Below are 24,517 nucleotides of genomic sequence, written 5' to 3'. Positions count from 1 at the left end.
TGTGTCTGAAGGACAAAATGAGGTCCAGATATATTCAGCTAGCCGATAGCGATTGGGCAGAGCGTGTTGGCCCACAGTTCTCACCGTGGTCCACACTACAAATAGAAGTGGCAAAGGTGCAAACTAAAAAAACAATCCTAATTGTGGTATGGGATGACCGACACTATGTACGGTAATTATATGGTCGTGGCTAGTTCCCTCTATACCATTAGATATATTTACTACCATTGAGCACTAACATTTATATACCAGTGTGCTGGCCATAACAAAAATATACGGTATACATATATATTAGTAATAACTACCGCATCATCTCATTTCATTAATGTTCAGTGCTAAAACTCAACTACAAAGCAAAATGCTCTACAATTATACTGCTAAACCTCACTGTATATAAGCATGAAGGGCACCCATGGCTGGTGTAGAGCTGCATTCACTGAATATTCCATGCACAGTGGTCCCTGGCCACAGAACTGTGCAGGATTCTGCAGCAAGGCAAGAGAATGGGGAACGCTGAAACCACCCGCACAGTGGGGGAGGGGGGGGGGGGGGCAGTGGACATAACAGAAAATATCCAGTGAAGACGATGGAGGACTACACTAGCCTTGTGTCTCCCCTATTCTCAGGAATTATACGGGCTCCTGAGGTCAGACCGGCAGCAATTATAAAGCCATGGAATGTCCTAGCTATATGTCATCAGTATATGAGATGGGAAAAAACATTATGTGCCCAATTCAAACCCAAGTTTGCATGTCTTAGTCGGAATGCCTTCAAAGTAGGAGTTATCCATTTTTAAGCTTCCATTTTCATCACATTTGCAGTCAATGAATGAGAATACTCTGGCTGCAAACCCTGTACATGCCTACTCTTGCTCTCCGTGGATATAATGGTATCCAGCCCAGGCAAAGCTCAGTAATGCTGTGATTCAAGTTTAATGTGTACACTGGGAAGGCTCCAGATGTACAAGCTAACAGTGCTCATAGGATGCATTAGCCAGACAGCGAAAAAAGTCCCTCCTTTTGGTCTCGTCTCATCTTGGTAAACCGCAAGTAGACCACACCATTTCACAGAACATTATCCAGAAAAAAACAGGCTACATTAAAAGTATACATTCTTAGCAAAGTGGGACCATACAGTGGCATCCATATAACTAGTAGTCACACTAATGGAGGCCATTAACATCATGTGAACCCACAGTCTGCTACTATTTAACAGTCTGAACTCTGGATACAATTGCATTAACTTCTCACCAGAGCTGCACATTTACAGGAACCAGGCTGCTGTACATTTCAGTTTCTCAAGAATGGACAGCACCAAATTAAGATGGGTTATTCCCTCTTTAAAAATGTGGTGCCTCAGTCTGTAGAAGGCATTTGCTTAAGACGGACTGGTGAAACACTAGTCAGGATAAATTCCCATCTATTTATATTAAACAGGTTGTACGGCCTCAGAAGAAAAGTATATAGTCATTCCATATGACTGCAAACTGAAAAATCGTAATAGTGTGCCATGCACAGAATTTCGCGATACCCTTATATTCTCCATGCGGACGCACTGGTGACATCAGGTTTCTCTCAATATAAAAGTCGAAAAAAGCACAGGAGGATAGTCAGGACGTGGCCACGAGTACATATAGTCTCGTGACTGCCCACCCATGTGGAGAATACAGGAGAATCAGGACAGAATACACATGGCACACTTTCACGATTCGGCAGTTTGCAGTCATATAGTGTGACTCCAAGCTTTCCATTCTGCCCTTGAAAAATTTGTAGAACTTTTTCCCTAATTTTACAGTGACTATTCATTATTATAGTTAACCTAAAATTCTGACCCATAAAGAAAGATGCAATTCTGGTCTAAATATAAAGAACATAAATATAAAATAATACAAAACAAATATAAAGATTCACAGACGTGAAGAGGGGGAAAAATCCATTCAGGTGGCTAAAGCCTTAATTCAGTGCAAATAACGTAATGAAATCCCACTAGAAAAATATTGGGGGGGGGGGGGACCCTTATACAAAACACTTGACCAAACTTTCTCGACTTTGTTCTAACATAAATGAAAACTGTTCATATCACTATAGGCATACACATTAGATAAAAGTCATAGAATCATAGAATGGTAGAGTTGGAAGGGACCTCCTGGGTCATCTGCTCCAACCCCCTTGCTCAAAGCAGGATTCACTAAACCATCTCAGTCAGATGTCTGTCCAGCCTCTGTTTGAAAACTTCCATGGAAGGAGAACTCACCACCTTGTGGCAGCCTGTACCACTCATTGATTACCCAAACTGTCAAAAAGTTTTTTCTAATATCTAATCTGTGTCTCCTCCCATTCATTTTCATCCCATTGCTTCTAGTCTGTCCTTTTGCAAATGAGAATAAAGATGATCCTTCTACAATGTGACAGCCCTTGAGATATTCGTAGACAGCTATTAAGTCTCCTCTCAGCCTTCTTTTTTGCAAGCTAATCATTCCCAAATCCTGTAACCGTTCCTCATAGGACATGGTTTGCAGACCAGTCACCATTCTGGTCGCTCTTCTATGAACTTGCTCCAGTTTGTTGATGTCTTTTTTTTAAAATGTGGTGCCAGTATTCCAGATGAGGTCTGACCAAAGAGGAGTAGAGGGCAATAATGACTTTGCGTAATCTAGACTATATGCTTCTGTTAATACATCTCAGAATTGCATTTGCCTTTTTTGCTGCTGCATCACACTGTTGACTCATGTTCAGTTTATCATCTATTAGTATACCCAAGTCTTTCTCACATGTGCTGTTGCTTAGCCCTATTCATCCCATTCTGTATATGCATTTTTATTGCCCAGATGTAGTACTTTGCATTTTTCCTTGATAAAAACCATTCTGTTAGTTGCTGCCCACTGCTCCAGTTAATGTATATCTTTTCGGATCCTCGCTCTCTCTTCTCTAGTGTTAGCAATCCCTCCTAGCTTGGTGTCATCAGCAAATTTAATCAGTGCACCCTCAATTCCTTCATCTAAATCTGTGTTCCCCAACTCCGGTCCTCAAGAGCCACCAAAAGGTCTTGTTTTGAGGATTTCCTTACTATTGCACAGGTAATTGAATGCTTTCCCGCCCAGGTGATGCAATTATCACCTGTGCAATACTAAGGAAATCCTGAAAACATGACCTGTTGGTGGCTCTTGAGGACCGGACTTGGGAAACACGGATCTAAATAATTGATAAAGATGTTGAACAATACAGGGCCCAGGACAGAAGCCCGTGGTACCCCACTTGAAACATTCTTCCAACTGGATGTGCAGCCGCTTACAACCACTCTTTGCTTCCGATCACTAAGCCAGTTATGAATGCACCTAACAGTTGCCTTGTCCATTCCATAGTAATTTTTTCAATAATAATGGCGTGAGATACTTTGTCAAATGCTTTGCTGAAGTCAAGATATACTATATCTACAGCCTTTCCCTGATCCACCCAGTCAGTGATTCCATCATAGAAGGAAATTAAGTTAGTCTGACATGACTTATTAGTTACAAACCCATGCTGACTATGTTTAATCACTTCATTCCTATCCAGGTACTTACATACATGTTGTTTAATAATTTGTTCAAAGATCTTTCCTGGTATAGAAGTCAGACTCACTGGCCTATAGTTCCCAGAGTCCACCTTCATCCCCTTTTTGAAGATAGGAACAACATTTGCTCTTCTCCAGTCTTCTGGGACTTCTCCTGTTCTCCAAGAATTTTCAAAGATTATGGAGAGTGGTTCAAAAATTTATTTTGCCATCTCCTTCAGTACTCTGGGGTGTTCATCTGGGCCTTGAGACTTGAATTCATCTATGTTAGCTAAGTGTTTTCTCACTATCTTTCTGTTTATAAATATCCTGGATTCTTCTATTCCTTTAATAGGACAGTGAAGATCAGGTGATGTTACATTTCCTTACTGAGAGAAAACAGATGCAAAATAGGAATTTAAAAATTCGGCCTTCTCAACATCCTTTCTTACTATTTCATCATTTTCATCCTGTAAAAATCCTATAGCATCTTTGACTTTTCTTTTACTTTTGACATATCCCCCCAAATACTTTTTTATTGCTTTTGACGTCTCTTGCAAGCCTTAATTCATTGTCAGCTTTAGTCGATCTGATTCGTGCCCTGCAGGTTCTGCAGACAGCATTATATTATTCTTTAGATATGCCTCCCTCTTTCCATTTGATAACCATTTCTTTCTTCCTTTTTAGCATGTGTTTAAGTTCTGCGTTCATCCATCCTGGTTTCCTTAAATGTTTTGTATTCTTCCCTCTTTTTGGAATTGTTAAAGACTGTGCTTTGAGAATCTCACTTTTCAAGATTTCCCAACCTTCCTGGATATTTTTGTCCTTAAGGATATCCAGCCATTGGATCCCTCAGATTCTCTTTCTGAGTCCCTTAAAAGCATGGTCGCTGCCTCCTAGGGTCCCAGCCACTCTTACTTCCCCAACCATTTCCTCCCTGCTTATAAGGATTAGTTCCAAGGTAGCAGATCCCCTTGTGTTTTCTCCCCTACCTTTTGGAAGATAAAGTTGTCAGCAAGAGAGGATAAGAATTTGCTTGACCTGTTAGTTTTGCCTGAGAGAGATTCCCCATAAATGTCTGAATAGTTGAAATCTCCATGACCACTATGTCATATTTTTTGGAGAACTTGGCCATTTGATGCATAAAGAGTTCATCGATATCTTCAGCTTGCACAGGCGGCCTGTAGTAAATGCCTATAATGGTGTCCTTTCCTGTTATGAACAGGTAATTCAGAACCACAATGGACCTTGAAGTTCAGAGCACACAAAGTGACCTGACATTTACCAAAAACATATGACGAGCTCTGAGACGTGGAAACTCTGCTGACCGCAATCCCTAATCCTATCACACCACACTAGAGGTAGCCGTGGATTGCGCCTAACGCTCCCTATGCAACTCGGCACAGCCTGAGAAACTAACTAGCCCTGAAGATAGAAAAATAAGCCTACCTTGCCTCAGAGAAATTTCCCAAAGGAAAAGGCAGCCCCCCACATATAATGACTGTGAGTAAAGATGAAATACAAACACAGAGATGAAATAGATTTAGCAAAGTGAGGCCCGACTTACTGAATAGACCGAGGATAGGAAAGATAGCTTTGCGGTCAACACAAAAACCTACAAACAACCACGCAGAGGGGCAAAAAGACCCTCCGCACCGACTAACGGTACGGAGGTGCTCCCTCTGCGTCTCAGAGCTTCCAGCAAGCAAGAAAAACCAATATAGCAAGCTGGACAGAAAATATAGCAAACAAAAATAACATAAGCAGAACTTAGCTATGCAGGATAGACAGGCCACAGGAACGATCCAGGAGGAAGCAAGACCAATACTAGAACATTGACTGGAGGCCAGGATCAAAGCACCAGGTGGAGTTAAATAGAGCAGCACCTAACGACTTAACCTCATCACCTGAGGAAGGAAACTCAGAAGCCGCAGTACCACTCTCATCCACCAAAGGAAGCTTATAGACAGAACCAGCCGCAGTACCACTCACGACCACAGGAGGGAGCTTGGCCACAGAATTCACAACACTTTCCGTTGTTCTTTCCTTGTATTCTTACCCAAACAGTTTCCACAGAACTCCCAGTCTCTGAAACTTAAATCTCTGTGCAGATATACGCTTTTCTAACATACAATGCAACACCACCTCCTTGTTTATCAAGTCTGTTTCTTGCAAATAAGTTGTATCCTTCTAGCCTTGTATTCCACTCATGTGTATCGTTCCACCAAGTTTCAGTGATTCCAATGACATCGTATTTCTTCTCCTTTGTTAGTAGTTCCATTTCTCCTTGTTTGGAAGCTGTCGAACCTGCTTATTTTAGCGGAACTTGTAGACCATCTGATGTGAATAGGGGCCTTCTGACTCTCCCAACAGGTGATGTTTGCCAAGAGAAGGATTGGGCAGTATAAAATTTAGACACCTGATTCTTTTCCTCTAAGGGGCAATGAGGTGCTAGCAGAGGTATCTGGCAGCAGCTTTCTCCACTCACCCCATTGAAAACACATTAACTTCAGATGAAGCTGAATGTTCATGCATATGGCGAAGTCAAGAGAGATACAGCAGCTGTTGGCCGAACCACATATACAGGGCGAAAAATTGTTACTTGTTACTCGCTACTTTACCAGGAAAAATTATTTTAACTTCTAAAAGACCAACTATCGTAATTACATTTGAACTGGACGTACCTTGGTTCATGAGAAAGTGATGTTTTAAAGCAGATGTTGAAAATGTCCACTGTTCGTATGCAAGCACCAGTCCATATTGCTGAATGCATTCTGCAGGAAGTCTTGAGTCGTAGCCTGAATTTCTCACGGTATGTTCCTGTAAGGCTTGTGGCTTGTTTTACTGTACACTGGACCTTTCAAATGGTCCCAAAGGAAAAAAAATCCGGAGGTGCTAAATCAGGCGACCTTGGTAGCCATGGTCCCTTAGAAATAACTCTGTTATCAAAGAAGGCTTTGGCACATCCTTAAGGACTAAGTTTTCCAATAAGTATTCACAATGAAAACTCGCTCCTCCAAAATGTATCTGTACATTCGGAACAAATTAAGACGGAATTCAGCAGTAGTGAAACGCAAGCACCACACAAACTGCCGATGCGCAGAAAGGCGAGCAGCAAGTCAATCTCATAGTGGATACGATCGGCAGGGCGACAAGTGGGCGAGACTACTCGGCGGCAGAATGTTTCTCATCGCCGAGGATAATTGCTCATTCACTGCTCATGAACTAAAGAATATACAGTCCAAATTTCAGTTCGGTCGTCAGTCTCTTTTACAAGTTAAAGCAATTTTTCCAGGGTAAAGTAGCGAGTGAATCACCCTGCACTATGAATGCTATCTAACCTTGTGTATCTGTATGCTTTTCTCCAGTAACAAAGACAGATCTCCATATACTCTAAAATCTCACAATGGTTCTTGCCCCCATTGGTAGTTCTTATATAATCTCTAAAAACTCATTTAGATTTCCTACATTGAAATCAAAACCCATTTTAAGAAAGTTTTATACACATTTTAACCTCTATGCTAATAAAATAAATAGAACAAAAACAATCATGAAATATCTGTACTTTAGTTTATTTCAACCCTATCGCATGTCTTGTGCTTTAATCCTCTAAAAACCCATTTTGAATTATTGAGCTAAAAGATTTATGATTTTGGGCTACATTGCACAGCCAAGCATTTACTGAAGTTTACCCTGTGAGCGTCGAACATCCCACAGTTCTAAATGTTACTGAGCATAGCAAAAAGCTGAGGTCGTCTGGTAAAAAAATATGTATTATCTGTAAAATATGCAGCGATCCAGGACATAGGGGCTCGGTGACTGCTGAAAGCACAGGTCAGTCATTGTACTGGCACAGTAATCCAACGCTGGCACACTGCTCCTCCTGGCGTAACCGTGTAGTGATGAAATATAAAGCCAATGTTTTTGGAAAGGCTCTGGTCTCTTCAGACACAAAACGTGCTGACACACGGTTTCTGAATGTTATTTACTAATGATCTATCCTTACTCCTGAACTATTCCTATTGGAGACAGAGGCACAGTTGAGGGCACTTTCGAGAAAGAAGCAGTTGTTTGTATATGCGGCACTGTTCGGAAATAGAATATTTCCAGCTGCTAAGAAAACCCATGTGCACTCTTCTTACAGAAAGTTGTATACCAGATTAGAGAAAACATTAGTTTTAATTCTAGTTTCTGGCTCAAGATGGTGCGGCACCCAACCATCTGGATGCAGAATTGCTTTCCTGTGTGCCTACCAAGAGATGGGTGGCTCATAGCTCATTGGCGAACACATGATGTAACCATCACTGATTACCACAGACATCAGGAGCCCATTTCGTACTCTAGAAAAGGAGTAGAGTTGACCATAAATGCATGTAGCTCTCCAATAGTGGATGTGTTGACTAGGCCGTTACCGCACAAACCATGATCTACAATGCAGAGGGCCATATGGATGCGATCACCTGCTCTCAGGAGTTTAGACTGAAGGAAGAAGGTGGACCCCGCCACAAGCCAAAAAAGGGACCCTGTGAAAAAACACTATAAGGGCCCTTTACATTACAATAGCTCTAATCATAATGCAAAATTTCACCTGCTTTGGTGGTGGAAATGGGCCCCTTTAACTATTGGGTCCCTGTGCACCAATGGTACGTCCAAATCTGACCTCGCATTTCTTTAAAGAGAAACCTGCATTTATGGTACATACGTTTACTATGCCAATAAAAGTCTAAAAAGGAAATACAAGTTTTCTTGGTTGTGTGGCACTCAAACCACAATAGGTTGTGCACCCCCTGCTCTAGGTTTTTTTTTTTTTTAACATGGCAAAATCTGTGCCAAAATTGAATTTTCTAATTTTTATACAGAAATCCTTTTGCAGTACAAAGGGCATTTCGGCAAGTGTGTCCAAAGAGTAATCTTCTGTACAAGGTCCCAGACAGCTCATGACAACCAATGCCCAGGACCTCAGACAACAGCCACCAGAATTGTGCTGCCACGGTTAAGACAACCCACTGATCTCCAAAACCATGTACGGTAACTGGGACTCGGTGGGTACCTTTCCTTTATTAAAAAAAAGTATACAAACTGCATTTTCTACTTTTTGCCTGAATATCACTTTAAATGATTATTTTATTGAAGGGACTGTCAGCAGGTTTTTGCTCCGTATGCCAACAGCAGTATGATGCATGGACAAAGACCCTAATTCCACATATGCAATGTATCACTTCATTGGGTGTTTTTCACCCATTGACTTCAATTGAATTCAGCAAAAACACAGGTATAAAAAAGTTTGGGGATTTGCTTTTACGGACTTCATATAGCGTTTCCGATGCTGTCATCAGACTTCAGCGTGAAGCCGCAGAAATACTGTGACGCGTGGTAAAAAGCTTACTGCAGGTAAGCAGATGTCGGCTGATGAGAGACTACTACTCAGGCTACATCTGCAGTCACTGATAAGCAATAGCAGGCGTCGTTGATGGGAGAAGTAAGAAAAATGAAAAAAAAAATAAAACATTTAAAATAATTAAATACAAACTGAAATAAAAATAAACACATTATAATCACCTAACACCAAATCCCCAATGCCCTTATCTTCTACTAAAAAAACAAAACAAAAACATATACTCACCTTAGACGCCCAATCCCCAATGCCCATGTCCATTGTAAAAAATCAAAAATAATAAACAACCATATACTCTCCTGTCCACCGTAGTCCATGAATGCAGAGTGTCCCCTGGTGACCTTACTTATAGAATAGTCACATCGGGAGATGTGACTGCTCTAACTACCCGCTGGCTACACAATGAAAGGAGCCTCATCGCTCACGCAGTGTTTAGCACTGAGCTGCCGTGAGACAGGGCACACGAATTCATCAGCTGATTAACTCAGGTGATCTACCTTATGGCACCATCGCTGATTGAGAACTTTCCCACACAGCAATGGTGCCATAAGTGAGATAACCGGGGCTCATCAGCTGGTGAACTCCTGTGAATTTTCTCACCACAGCTCAGCGCTATACAGTGCAGGAGCGATTACTTCCTGTGTCAGTATGTAACCGGCTTTAGAGATCAGTGATTGCTTTCATAGTTTTCAGGATCATCCTGCGACATTATGGATTATTATCTTCTCTGCACACAGGTGAGGAATATTGTTTTTTATTTTTTTACTTTCGTAACAGAAGACCATGGCTTCAGTGGATTGGGCGATGAGATCAGTACTGTTTAATTTAGATTCAATAAAGGCATGTCATTATTTCAAATAGAGGACTTTATTCTAGCTTTGTGCATTTTTAAATCACTATGTGTTTAAGCAATAGGGGGGTCTTATAGACATCTCTTAATTAATAACCTCTGGGCTTAATGTCACCTGACAATACAAAGGTGACACCAACACCCCAAACTATCATCCCACTTGCCACAGCACCAGTGCAACTGGGAGGAGTGAAGCTAAGTGCTAGAGTTGGAACATTTTTTTGATACGCCATTTCTGGGGCGGCTGTGAGCTGATGTTTTTAGTCTGGGAGGGGACCAATAACCATGGCCCCTTCCTAGGCTATTAATATTAGCCCGCAGCTGTCTACCTAGCCTTTGCTGGTTAGATTTTATAGGGGAACCCTACATCAACTTTTTTGGGCGGCACGGTGGCGCAGTGGATAGCACAGCAGCCTTGCAGCGCTGGGGTCCTGGGTTCAAACCCCACCAAGGACAACATCTGCAAAGAGTTTGTATGTATAGGCTGGTGACAATGTGTGTTTATTTATCTCTTTACCTTCCGGATTAGTAATCAGGGTGCATAGCTGACACCTTTTCATTACTAAACCTAGGGCTTGGTGTCAGTGACAGCTGCTGACACCAAGCCCTAATCCCATTACTCTGATGCCACTGCATCAGAATGAAAAAAGAAGGTGTTGAACCAAGAAATAACATCACAAAACATTTTTTTTAAATATTTTTATCTAACTCAAAAAGCATTCATTGATGTAAAAAACGCAGCAAAAAACGCAACCAAAACGCGCGTTTTTGCTGCCAAGAGATGCAGAAACCCTGCAGAATTTTCTGTAAATGTGACACTTGTCTGAATGACATGGGTCCAATCGCTGTGACCATAGACAAAATGGCATATCATTATAATCTCCTGGAGATGTTGAGCAACATGACAAAATGGCATTCTAATGTCCTAGCACTGCTGCCATTTTATTATACTGATCGTCTAGCCACAACAGGAAATCCCCCAACGACACTGGTTGCATATATTAACAAAAATGCAACTATTCTAAAATAAAATATGGAAAATATAGTCTAACAAGCCTGTAATTAAATAAGCCATTATTAATAAACCAAGAGCGGCAGGAACATGTTCATGGAACGATTCACATTTTGTTCTTATTATTTTTGAACAATCAGCGTTTTGGTTCCATTGTAAAAATATAAAATATCAAGCAGCCTTGTGTTTTCACTGGCTGACTCAAGAGAGAACGCGCTGATAGTTTTATGTACGTAGGAAAGATTAACGCAATACTCTAACTTGTACCCAATTGTAAAGGGTTTCTCAGAACGTTCTGCTGATTGCGAAGAAATTCTCTGCTTATGTTTTTTATTCTGGCAGTTGTTTGGAATTGGGCAACAGATCAGAAGCATCAGAATGATATCATGCGCTTTCCAATACTTTGTCTTTTGACTGCAGCCTTGATCAAAGCGAAAAGGTATTGTAATGTTAAATTATTTTTGGTAAAGTCGTGTTGGTAATAGGCAACAGAAAAAAAAAAACTCTGATAAAAACAGTTTAATTTAGGAGTAAACTTACATTTCCAGAAAGAAATGCGGTCTGTTCACAAGAGGATTAATTGGCTAATATCTTCAATGTCAGTGCATGCAATCCCTAAACACTACAGTCATCTGTTTGAAGAAATCCCTGTTCACCACTACAAAAGGAAAAATCCTAAGTGCATGCCAAATGCTGTTAAAAAAACAGCGCACAGGATCTTTGCTCAAATAGTCTTATTCGTTTTCAAGTTGGATTTTCAACCTCCTGTTGCCTAAAGCAGGACAGACAAATTAAATTAGTGATGTCAAAAATATCCATTTAAATTGCAAGACTGGGCAATTAATACTACTCAAATCAGGGGACAAAATGTTCCCAGGATGAAGGAAACAGATCACACATCTGCCGCTTCTACAAAGTGGAAGAATATAACAACTTGTAGTTTGTTGGCTTTACAAATGTTAGGAGAAATACATTGAAACAATAAATGCGGACAAAAAAAAATGTGTAACTAAAATAAAAAAATTACATAAATATCTTCACTTGTAAATATAAAAGAGAAACATAAATTGTCCTTCATGGACAATACTTCTTTGCTAATTTTACAGTTTTAAAAATTCTAATTAAAAAGGGCTTGCTTTCAGTACGCTTTTTAAGCAGGTCTGCGTCTCTATGGTAACAGACTACAAACAAACCCTGCGTAGTCAGATCCTACACAGTGAAATCCATTTGCATTCAGATGAAAGCATAGTTTCTGGGCACAATATGTTAATAACAGCCTTGAAAATTGAAAGGTCGAGTCACATGTACATGAATGGAGGAGAATAGTACATGGGGATGAGGTTTAATGGAACAGACAAGGTTTTGTGAAAGAAAAATTATTGTAACTTGTAAATATTTCTAACAAATTATGTAGGTCTACGAGTAACATTACTGTGTGAATAGGCCCCTAGTGCTATGGAACGACTGGAATTTAGTATGACTGCAGTATCAGAATACGCGCAAAGACAAAAAGGTTTGTATAGTAGAAGTGCAGTGCTTTGCGGAAATATTCAGCCCCCTGGAACTTTCAACCTTTTCCCACATATCATGCTTAAAACATAAAGATACCAAATGTAAATTTTTGGTGCGGAACACAATTGTGAAGTTGAACGAAATTTATTGGTTATTTTAAATTTTTGTGGAAATTAAAAAACTGAGAAGTGGGGCGTGCAATATTATTCGGCCCCATTACTTTCAGTGCAGCAAACTCACTCCAGAAGTTCATTGTGGGTCTCTGAATGATCCAATGTTGTCCTAAATGCCTAGTGATTATAAATATAATCCATCTGTGTGTAATCAAGTCTCCATATAAATGCACCTGCTCTGTGATAGTCTCAGGGTTCTGTTTGAAGCACAGAGAGCATCATAAAGACCAAGGAACACAACAGGAAGGTCCGTGATACTGTTGTGGCGAAGTTTAAAGCCGGATTTGGATACAAAATGATTTCCAAAACTTTAAACATCCCAAGGAGCACTGTGCAAGCCATCATATTGAAATGGAAGGAGTATCATACCACTGCAAATCTACCAAGACCCGGCCGTCCCTCTAAACTTTCATCTCAGACAAGGAGAAGACTGATCAGAGATGCAGCCAAGAGGCCCATGATCACTCTGGATGAACTGCAGAGATCTACAGCTGAGGTGGGACAGTCTGTCCATAGGACAACAATCAGTCGTGCACCGCACAAATCTGGCCTTTATGGAAAAGTGGCAAGAAGAAAACATTTCTCAAAGATATCCTTAAAAAGTGTCATTTAAAGTATGCAACAAGCCACATGGGAGATACACCAAACATGTGGAAGGTGCTCCGGTCAGATGAAACCAACATCTTACTTTTTGGCAACAGTGCCAAACAATATGTTTGGCGTAAAGGCAACACAGCTTATCACCCTGAACACACTATCCCCACTGTCAAACATGGTGGTGGCAGCATCATGGTTTGGGCCTGCTTTTCTTCAGCAGGGACAGGGAAGATGGATAAATTTGATGGGAAGATAGATGGAGCCAAATGCAGGACCATTCTTGAAGAAAACCTGTTCGAGTCTGCAAAAGATCTGAGACTGGGACGGAGATTTGTCTTCCAACAAGACAATGATCCCAAACAAAGCAAAATCTACAATGGAATGGTTCACAAATAAACGTATCCGGGTGTTAGAATGGCCAAACAAAGTCCAGACCTCAATCCAATCGAGAATCTGTGGAAAGAGCTGAAAACTGCTGTTCACAAACGATCTCCATCAAACCTCTCTGAGCTCGAGCTGTTTGCCAAGGAAGAATGGGCAAGAATTTCAGTCTCTCAATGTACAAAACTGATAGATACATACCCCAAGTGACTTGCAGCTGTAATCGCAGCAAAAGGTGGTGCAACAAAGTATTAAGCTAAAGGGGCCGAATAATATTGCACGCCCCACTTTTCAGTTTTTGAATTTCTACAAAAATTTAAAATAACAAATACATTTCGTTCAACTTCACAATTGTGTTCCACTTCTTGTTGAGTCTTCACCAAAAATTTACATTTGGTATCTTTATGTTTGAAGCATGATATGTTAGAAAAGGTTGAAAAGTTCCAGGGGGCCGAATACTTTCGCAAGGCACTGTAGATCTAAAGATAAGCCCATTACTGTCTCAAGCTGGCCAAACAGTGCTTTGGCTGATCGTTTAGCCGACAGCTAACTCAGTCGTCTCTCCCATACACAGGAGAACGCCGGTTTTTCTATGAGAAAGCTGCCAATAGACATCTCTGCTCGTGACTTTTCTGAGGGAGAACAAAGCAATCAGACATGCCCAATCAACATCTCCATTGGTGTCGGCGAAATTCATCAATATTAGCAGGTTTTGCGGTTGCACACCCCTTACAATGCAAAAAAACTTTAAAAAAGTAAACGCTGCAAATATTATTCACACAATTTTTCGTCAGGTTCTTAATAGGTTCAAAACCAGACCATTTACCCCCATTTTTGACAATGCACATTTTCAGATTGTTTTGCACACGCGGTTTAAAAGAGATGGAAAATGTTTTCTCATTCAGATAAACAAACAATTTTTGCCTTTTTTTTGGTGATATTTACTTGGCTTCATTTTTATGTCATATTCTGTCATGTCATATTTGTCATTCTGTGACAAATATATCACTATACACAGTGATCTGTGACTGCTGCGTATGGAGGAGGAAGGCTTGTCAGCACCTCCGATTACTACAGACAAAGCTCTTCTCTTTATCTGTGTATACAGCGATCGATAAGGCACAGACAATAATTAGTCCGTACCCTCCCCACAGGCACTCCGGCTTTCTCGGACATCTCGGATCCCCTCTCCCACAGCTGCACAATCATTTTAGAACGTCATTGCAAAGCGGGAGTAGGACCGCCCAGACGTTTAAAGACAATGGGCAGCTCGGAATCAGCCATACTGGGTTATGCAAGTGAAAACGAGCATATGCGTAACCATGTTTAGGTACCTTTCCAAAAATAAAAAGGGAGCGAAGATGGATATTTATCCTTATAAAACTCTATAGAAGAGACAATATAATTACCAAGGTGGGATTCTGCCAGCAGAGAGTTTTCCCTTTTGTCCTTCAAACAGTAACTTGTTAGCAGCCAGAACTGGATTTTTTATTCCTAAAAATAAGGAAAAAGAAACATACATCAAAATATTAGAAACTGCAAACTTAATCATTTTTAAAGGTGTTTTCCAACATATGAAAAATAATACTATACATATAAATGCATAGGAAGCAGATGCCAAGTTAAAAAATCACAAGAATCTTTATTAAACACTATAGAACATACAGTTTTTAAAAATATTTTTTTTTTCCCAGTGGGTAAACACCGAATGGATCTGCAAACACAGGAATATTATTGCCAGTATATTTACACTATTATTTTCCTTTTAGATAAATTGGTCTCTCATTGCTAAGTAATAAAGGAAAAATCAACATTGATAAAATCCATTTTTGAAAACAAATGTTCATGTGGTTGGTGCTTGTAAAGTTCGACGTAAACACATAAATGCAGGATTTTCAAATGATTAATAACTCCCTATATCATTAGACCTTTTATAGTAATAAATGAAGTGAATAAACGATATATGTAGAATGTAAGCCCGCAAGGGCAGGGTCCTCTTCCCTCCGTACCAGTCTGTCATTGTTAGTTTTGATTAATGTAAGTTATATTTGTATTTTGATGTGTCCCTTTCTAATGTACAGCACCATGGAATTAATGGTGCTATATAAATAATAATAATATTAAAGGAGGGTCAGTAAGACATTAGTGATAGTCTATTCATCAAATAATAAAATTTTGTAAAGGTCTAATGGTGTAGGGAAGTGACAACCAAGTGGCTGATAGTTTCCAATCACATAGTAGTAAGAGAGCCAAAGAACTAAAAAGAACGCTCCTCATACAAAAGCTTATGCAAGATAAGAAAAACAGGTTAAATTATACTCACCCAGGGGCGGTCTCGGTCCGGTCCCTCCCATCTTCATATGATGACGTCCTCTTTTCTTTCTGCTGGGGCTCCGTACTTTGTCTGCCCTGTGGAGGGCAGAGCAAAGTACTGCAGTGCGCAGGCGCTGGGAAAGGTCAGAGAGGCCCAGCGCCTGCGCACTGCAGTACTTTGCTCTGCCCTCAACAGGGCAAATCAATACGCCTGCGCAGGATCCGAGGCAGGAAGAAAAGAAAAGGACGTCATCGTATGAAGATGGGATGTGCCTGACCCGGACTGCGACGTCCATCGAACTCGAACTGGGACCACCCCTGGGTGAGTATAATATAACCTATTTTTCTTATCTTGCAGGTTACATCGGGGTCTTATCTACAGCATTACAGAATGCTGTAGATAAGCCCCTGATGGTGGTGGCCTTAGCTTATAGGCAAATTTTGGGGTGTCAGATTCCCTTTAAATAGTTACAAAGAGGAGAGAGAAAGTACTAAGTAATACATAACCTGGCTTTCGCATTAACTTCTTCTTTATGTGTTCAGTGGAAGTGCCATTATTAGCTAGGCCAACTTTTGTTTATTTTGTTTATATGAAAAAGAATGCGGCCATAGCCAGCAATAATCATAATAAGAATTAAAAAAAAAATCCCTTGATTAAATCCCATGTTGCTATTAGGCCGCATGGTCGTCCTATTGTCATCCGTTTACCTAGCTTCAGTGATGACAACCCATATACCAAATGTGACTATACCACTGAGGTCAGAGATGGGCTGCAGTGGTCGTGTGGACTATACAGGATGTCTGCCAGGTAAAAAGAAGACAGGCAAGGGAACCAGAAAAGCAAGGATGGAGCAGCGGGGGAATAAAGTGATACGTCCGGCATGTTATGCTACGCTATTAAGACTCCTGGCTATGGGCACATTTTCTTGGAAAATCTGTTTAAATAAATTTGTGTATCTAAACAAAATATTTCATGACTAAATATCTAATATATCAGCTGTGGAAAGTGTATTTTTCTTCAAGTTACCAACAGAAATGCAGTTCAGGAAAAGAGTAAAGGTGAACCAATTCAAATGGGGCCTACTAAATAAATTGGATTTTATTAAGGATTAGAAGGTTCAGCCATGTTTTCATTTCCTGATTATTCTCACTGACATCATATAAATTTCTTCCAGCCTCTATGAACCTGCGCAACCACTCGATTTATCGAAATGTTCACATTGGGGGAGCAGAACGGTTTATTACTCTGCTCTTTTGTCTGATTCCAGAAAACTCAAACATAGAACTTGTTCAACCAGGAAAACACGGGGTGAAATCAAGTTTAAGCAAAGCTCATAAAGTGCGCAAAACGTGTGATGAAGATTACACCTATTGAAAAAAAAAAAATCGCCATCAATTTTATTGTAAATGAATCCTGCACAAAGCACTTTTTGAAGTAGTTATTAATTTTCAAATACAAATGTGATAAGGATTCCTCCAGTGCTCTGAATATTACAAGACTGTATGAATAAGGGGTTGTTCATACACTGTGTTTTTGCTGGGGGGGGGAGAGGGGGGACAAAAACTGCATTTTATAGTACCAGCAAAGTGAATGGGATGTCTGAAATCTCTTGCACAGGTTGCTTACTTTTTTCCTTTTAGATTTAAACTATCAGGTTTTTTTCAGATCTACAGTATGTTATTTCATTAAAAGGGAATCGGTCAGCAGTATTGTGCACAGCAACCTACAGTGTCAGGTCGGCGGTGTTATACTGACTAGAATGATACCTGGTTGATGAAATCCGTCTTGTGGTTGTTGTTTAATCTATATTTCCAGTTTTGAGTTAATGCTATGCTCGTGCTCCGGGGCGGCCTGTGGGGGGTCTTCATGTGGTGCTCTGCTTAGCAATTCATCAGTATGGATTCTGACAGGTCACTGATACCTCAATGACCTACCCCCTAGTTTACATAATGAATATTTTATATGTTTCTTGGAAAAAAACTCCCCTTCTTCAGGCACTGTTTGAAAATGGCGCCAGCCGAGCCTGCGCAGTAGAAGCTATCGGTGAGTTGATAGCTGCTATTGAGCAGGTGCTGGCGGCACCATCTTTATATAGGAAAAAAAAAATTCCTCCTCTAACATGGTGCCACCGAAGCCTGCGTAGTAACAGCTATTGGTGAAGACTGGCAAAACGCACGTTGAGGTGGCAGGCTGGGGTTTACAGCTCTTACATCATGTGAGTTTTGCTCTTACATATGCACCCATAATTTACTTGCACAACACGCACTATTTATTGCACCTTATTTATAACTTTGGCTATACTGCACACACTATTGCATTTCATTTATGCCCGATTCCCTTGGGACACCTTTATATACAGATACATTTACGTAGTGCGTACTGTTGTATTTTGTCTGAGCAATCTTGCTGCATCCTTAATAGCAGCATTTTATAAGGACCCCTGATGGGACTATTTAATATATAGATGCAGCTATGATGTTCACTAAATTTCTATAGTGTGTATTAAATAAACAAACTTCTTCACATCAGTGTTGCATATGTTACTCTATTTAGGATTAAATATTGCTACACTTCTCTAATTATTACCCCTTAATATTACTTGCTTTTTTGTATTACTCTGATTTGATATATTTTAATATTTTTCATTAATAAACCTAAAAAGATTTTTACACTTTCTGACCTTATTATGTGTTTTTGATCAATAGAATGGGTTATGTGTGGTACTTTATTCAGTCTAGCCTAGCTGGAAACTGACAACTAACAAATTGCCAGTGTAAATCTAAACCTGTTTCCATCTATGTCCAAAGGCGATTTTGGTAAAAACAAAAATATGCCGTTCTAATTTGGCCATTAAAAAGTCACGTTCCATTACGGAAGCCAAACTAGTCCCAGTACAGTCAATAGGGTCCAACAATTTTTTTTTTTTTAAGGTATCCACCAAGTCTTTTTATTTTTTGTTCTGTATAAAGACTGATTGGTACATTAGAAATAACTAATGAAGGTGTGAACAAAGTCAATCATTGGCCTTATCAACCAACAGTTTCAAACTTTGAGTGTTAGTGAAGACTTGCTATGGGATAACCTGGACATTTTGCAAATAAGTGTTTGTAGCTTTTTACACTGCCAAATAATACCTGGTGATATGTGATATTTTATAGCGTCATCATATTTTACAGCGTTTTAGCATCAGCATCACTGTCTCCATTGGGGATCATAATCTAAATTCAGTATGTCTGGAGTGTGGGAGAAAACCGGAGACCCGGAGTAACCCCTTGCAAACAATGGGAAAACAGACAACCTCCTTGCAGATGTTGTCCTTGGTGGGATTTGAACACATGTGCTAACCACTGAGCTGCCCTATTACCAACACTTGCCACTAAGTCCTTTTGAAATTGTTCTAATTTACATTACATTAGATACATTAATTTTTAAGTCATCGATTTCAATCTCTAAATAGATTCCAGATGATAAAAATAATTATCCTGGACCATACCACTCAAAGATCCAACTGCTCCAAAGCTTAAAGACTTTCCATCCATGATACTGGCGTCACATTCGATTTCTCCCAGTAGATTCAAATTTGAACCCATCCCAGCATTTGTGAAGGGGGAGTCCTACACAAGGAAAAATAATCCAAAAGGGAAATTTCACGGCAGAGAAAAAACATAGATGTTAGCTTTCAATAGTAAATCATCCACGTTACTAATATAGTTTAGGTAGGCCAGGTTCTCCGATCCCGTGCTTGCCGCTTTTTTTAGCTTGACGAAAGACAGCAGTTCCAATGTTTGCACGTGACATGGCAGTGTGTGTTGGGGGCTAGCTGGGGACTTTATTTCTAAAGCCAAACCAGCCCCCATCTCTGCCACAGTCCTTGCAAAAATAGATAAGTAAGCAGTTAGCCAACCTCCTTCACACTCCGCTCTCTCTTACATTGCGCACAAGAACAACGGTGGGAAGACTCAGGCACCTGATATTGCGTATATTACATACTTTCTGGTTTATGTTTTTTTTTACTACGGTATAATCTGACATGCTATAATCACACATACCTCCAACTCCACCAAAGCTGCAGTAACAGCATCTGTGGCCAGCTCACCAGCTTGGAGCTTTTCAATTGCCTGCATAATGAAGACACACGAGCGTCATAGTCAGTAAGACAATGCACTTCAGTAAGAAATATGATGAATTATGGGATGTCATAAGTTGGTCGTACTTCTTGGCATATTATCAATGCTTCAACTTATGGATATTGTATAAAGCAGGGAGTCAGATGAGTTTACCTTCAAACAAAACAGGTTAAGATCCAAAGATAAAGGATTTCGGGGCGATCATAGACTCTAATCTGGAGCATTAGGGCTCAGAGTCTGATGCCACTTTACAACATGAATACAAGTCATTGGGGTCCCTGCGTTTCTGGCAACAAACCAAATATCACATTAAAAACTAATCCTAAAATGAAGAAGAATAGTACTGATACGGTGCTCTGCTGCCCTCACTGCTTCTTAGGCTACTTTCACACTTCCGTTTTTTTTAATCCGTCACAATGCATCGGCGCAACGTATCGACGGATGCGTCAAAAATAGTGAAAACGGATGCAACGCATCCAGTATTTTGATGGATCCGCTAGACGGTTCCGTCGAAAAACTGGATCCGTTGCATCCGTTTTGTCCGTTTTTACCATCCATTTCATCCGTTTTTTTGACGGATTCGTTTCCCATGTCTAAAAATGGGAGTCTCCCAAATGTGATTGACTACTGGAAAATAGGGAAACCAATATATTGACTGGCTGGCTGTCTTCAGGCTGGCAGGAGTCTTGCTGGCACATTTGGGGGTGACGCCCCAGGCCAGGTTTATATAGATTTGGGGCCTGTCTGGCCAATTGGCTACAAATTCCTGATTCTGAGCATGCTCAGTGTAAAAAAACGGATTCCAGCGCTGGATTCCGTCATACAACGTGTCACGACAGATCCTGCGTCCATAGGCTTCCATTCTAGTCAACGACGTATGCCGCAGGATCCGTGGCGACACGTTTTTCCGACGCAGACAAAAAACGTTACATTGAACGTTTTTTCCAGACGACGGTCCGCCAAAACACGACGGATCCATCGCCCGACGGACGCAATGTGTGGCCATCTGTCGTGATCCGTCGCTAATACAAGTCTATGGGGAAAAAAAACGGATCCTGCGGGCACATTTGTAGGATCCGTTTTTTTCCCAAAACGACGGATTGCGACGGATCTGAACAGTCGGAAGTGTGAAAGAGGCCTTACCTGCAGAGTAGCCACCAGCCTAAGATGTTTTCTGCAAATTCCAATGGCTGGGAGCACCAATGTCAATGGAAAAATTAAAAGGGATGCAATAATACATCAGATAATACAACTATTCAGTGACTTTGTCAATCTCAGCACGTCGAAGGGTACTGGTCATAAAGTGAATGAACACCTATGTTCACCTGTGAATGGGTTTTCAGAAAACCTTTGTCCCCAGGCTAGTCTGTTTGAAGAGAAAAAAACAACACCACCATGTATTTTACTCACCCTCCCCAGGTCCAGCTCAGAGTCTACTCCTCTGCTCCTGGTGTCCGTTATTGTCTGCAGTTCTGACGTCATATTAACATCAATGCAGCCAATCAGCCAGTTTAGCGCATTGTGCAGTCTCCTCAAGGAAAGTGCCGAGCTCACTGATCAGTTGCAGCGCTTTTGACGTAATGTCAGTGATGCAGACAATAAGAGGCACCCGAAGCAGCAGTGCAAATAAGGCATTGGACCCGAGGAGTGAGCGCACAGACAGTTTGTTTGGGGAAAGGGGCTTTCTAAAAACGTCTTTAAAGGGACACTGTCACCTGAATTTGGAGGGAACAATCTTCAGCCATGGAGGCGGGGTTCTGGGGTTTTTGATTTACCCTTTCCTTACCCGCTGGCTGCATGCTGGCTGCAATATTGGATTGAAGTTCATTCTCTGTCCTCCGTAGTACATGCCTGCACAAGGCAATCTTGCCTTGCGCAGGCGTGTACTATGGAGGACAGAGAATGAACTTCAATCCAATATTACAGCCAGCATGCAGCCAGCGGGTAAGGAAAGGGTCAATCAAAAACCCCGCCTCCATGGCTGAAGATTGTTCCCTCCAAATTCAGGTGACAGTGTCCCTTTAAGGCTTATCTGAGTGGGAATGCACAACACTGTCTGCAAAACTGAGAGTCTGGTTCGGCTTTTATCCTAAGTCATGTGACAAGGCTCGTTAAAGGGTCGACATTGACTTTTAGGATTGCTACTTCCAATAGGTGGCACTAGAGTTCTAGTCCTCTTCCTCTCTGAAGAGACAATTTGCATATTTCCCAAAGGAGCATTGCGGCTTTAAGTCTCTTCATCTCGGCATGCTAAGCATGTCAAACTCCGCAAGGAGAAATCAAACTTCTTGGATAACGGTCTGACGCCTCTCACTCAGCCAAACCAGATCTCCACTTTGTACTGATGAGGGCAGTACCCCAAAGCACAGTGTCTGCAAACTGAGATTCTGGTTAGGGTATTATCCCAAGTCATGTGACAAGGCTCGTTAAAGGGTCGACATTGACTTTTAGGATCGCTACTTTCCGATAGGTGGTGCTAGAGTTCTTGTCCTCTTCCTTTCTGAAGAGACAATTAGAAATGTACTAGACATGCAAATTACTGCTAGGACAATAAAGTAACCCTCGGATGAGGCACGGAGGGTCGGAAGGAGGGGGGCATGACCGGGGCAGGTTGCCAGTGACCAGGTGATTGGGAATTTGGGAAAAAGGCAGGGAGAACAGCAAGGAAGGAGGGGGGGGGAGGAAGTAAAGGACTGACAAAGGGGAAAATGACATAAGGGAAGTGACCTAGGCACGGGGGAGAAGGAGGGAGATCAAGGGGGATAAAAGGACGCAGGGAGGAGCAGTAACCCTCTTTTCACTCCCAGGACAGCTGGGAAACAAGCTCTTCGTGAGCCTGAGGTTCTGTTGTAATCAATGGAATAGTGATTTGAGCGCTGGTGGGTCCTCGAAGCTGGAAAAAAATGTTCGGAATGGGGGGGGGGGGGGGGTTCTTGCATTGCGGGACCCCCCTACAGTGGATGGTTACTGGTTGTTGGTGGTCTGGTGAGACTTGGGTGATACACGACGAGGCAAGTCGGGGTCACATTATCATGGGACCCGGAGGGCCACCCGATGTTGGAGGTCGGGTGCGCGGTACCGATGGGTGGGTACCCGACGATGGAAGTCGGGTACAGGTTTAACGGTGTGGAGGCAACCTCTTCCCTCAATTCATGGTGCTTCCGAGCCGGGAGGAAAAACGCGGCTGGAAGTAAGGCTGGGAGGGAAGAGGCAATGCCGACGGTTTAATCACCAGACCAGGATCGGGTTAGCTTTGAGGGCCCCACCAAGTGTCTTTAATTATTATTATTATTATTATTATTAATAATAATAAAAAAATTGGCTGCTGTGGCCGTTATTATCCAAAAGTACTGGTGTGGCGTGTTTATTCAAGGGAAAAAGGGGGAAGGTCACGGAGAGTCAACCTTGCCAAGGTCATGTAATCAACAGAAGTATCAGTATTGTCCCAACTACCTTCCCCTGCACCGACAGCAGCACCTTAGCCCACCCAAGACATCGCAAAGTCCTGATACTGTCCTAATAATGGACTCAAATCCTGAAACTAGAGAGATAGAAGAGAGAAGAGAACCAGCCACCAGCAAAGCCAGCACCACAGACCCCCGTCAGCAGCACTGTAGCCCACCCAAGACATCACAAAGTCCTGATATTGTCCTAATAATGGACTCAAATGGGAAGTACCTAAATACACAGCGGCTATTCCCAGGAAAACAGGTCCGTACAATCTGCTGTGCAAGTATTGAACAGGTGACAGAGGTCATCAGTAAACCACAGTTTACCAACCCAAAGCACATTATTATACACACGGGTACAAACAATCTGCCAGACCAGCAGATCGCAGAACAACTGATCAACCTGGCAAAGATGGCAAACCTAAAATTCCCGGACAGTAAAATCATTCTGTCATCGCTGCTTCCAAGAAAGGACATACCCAGGCCAACCACCCAAGCCATCAATGCAGAACTGACTGAAGAGATCAAAACTGTGCCAAACGTGACCCTGGCACAACACCTCTCCATAAACAACAGTCACCTGCACGATGATAAACACCTCAACAAACAAGGGGTCAGCCTCCTGGCCAAAGAGCTGAAGGACATCGTGCTAAACAGAGACCCCGGGCCTGGATTCAGCAGTGGCCATAATCACACTGAAAGACCCCCGAGAACGATAAAGCAGAAAACCCCAAGGCTACCTCCTGAAGCGGGAAACAAAGCTCTTCACCCAGTGTCAGACAATCGGTATATATATATATATATATATATATATATATATATATATATATATATATATATACACACACACACACACACACACACAGCGTGACGTGTATATATATATATATATATATATATATATATTGTAGCATGGCTAAAGGGTTTGTAGTCGATGGGAGGTATGTGCCACATAAGTGCCTGGTTGCTGTAATGTAGCCCGGAGTATTCCTTTCTTGCACATAATCTTGTATATGTGTTTCAGGACCTGTGGTAATGTCAGACCACATGGCTAATCATGTGATGGGTTACTGGGTGGGGTTAGCTCTTTATAAGACTGGCTAATCCTTTACACAGCAGATATGTGTGGAGGTGAAACCCTCCTGAGTGTGTCACGGCTTCAGGACTGAGCCGGAT

The 24,517-nt window shown here is 41.4% G+C and overlaps 1 protein-coding gene across 3 annotated transcripts in view; it reads right to left on the bottom strand.

The window, feature by feature from the left end:
- TASP1 (taspase 1) overlaps nt 1–24,517 on the bottom strand; it is a 215,769-nt gene that overhangs the window by 145,403 nt on the left and 45,849 nt on the right. For all 3 annotated transcript variants that reach the window (XM_069768773.1, XM_069768772.1, XM_069768774.1), the window contains 3 exons: nt 19,815–19,883; nt 19,259–19,379; nt 14,861–14,945 (listed from right to left, as the gene is read on the bottom strand). In XM_069768773.1, coding sequence (XP_069624874.1) covers nt 14,861–14,945; nt 19,259–19,379; nt 19,815–19,883 — 275 coding nt within the window. The remainder of the gene's footprint in view (nt 1–14,860; nt 14,946–19,258; nt 19,380–19,814; nt 19,884–24,517) is intronic.

Source organism: Ranitomeya imitator, chromosome 5 (assembly GCF_032444005.1).
Source record: "Ranitomeya imitator isolate aRanImi1 chromosome 5, aRanImi1.pri, whole genome shotgun sequence".
NCBI lineage: Eukaryota > Metazoa > Chordata > Amphibia > Anura > Dendrobatidae > Ranitomeya > Ranitomeya imitator.
The sequence above is the reverse complement of the archived record's forward strand: the minus strand, read 5'-3'. Positions and strand labels throughout refer to the sequence as shown.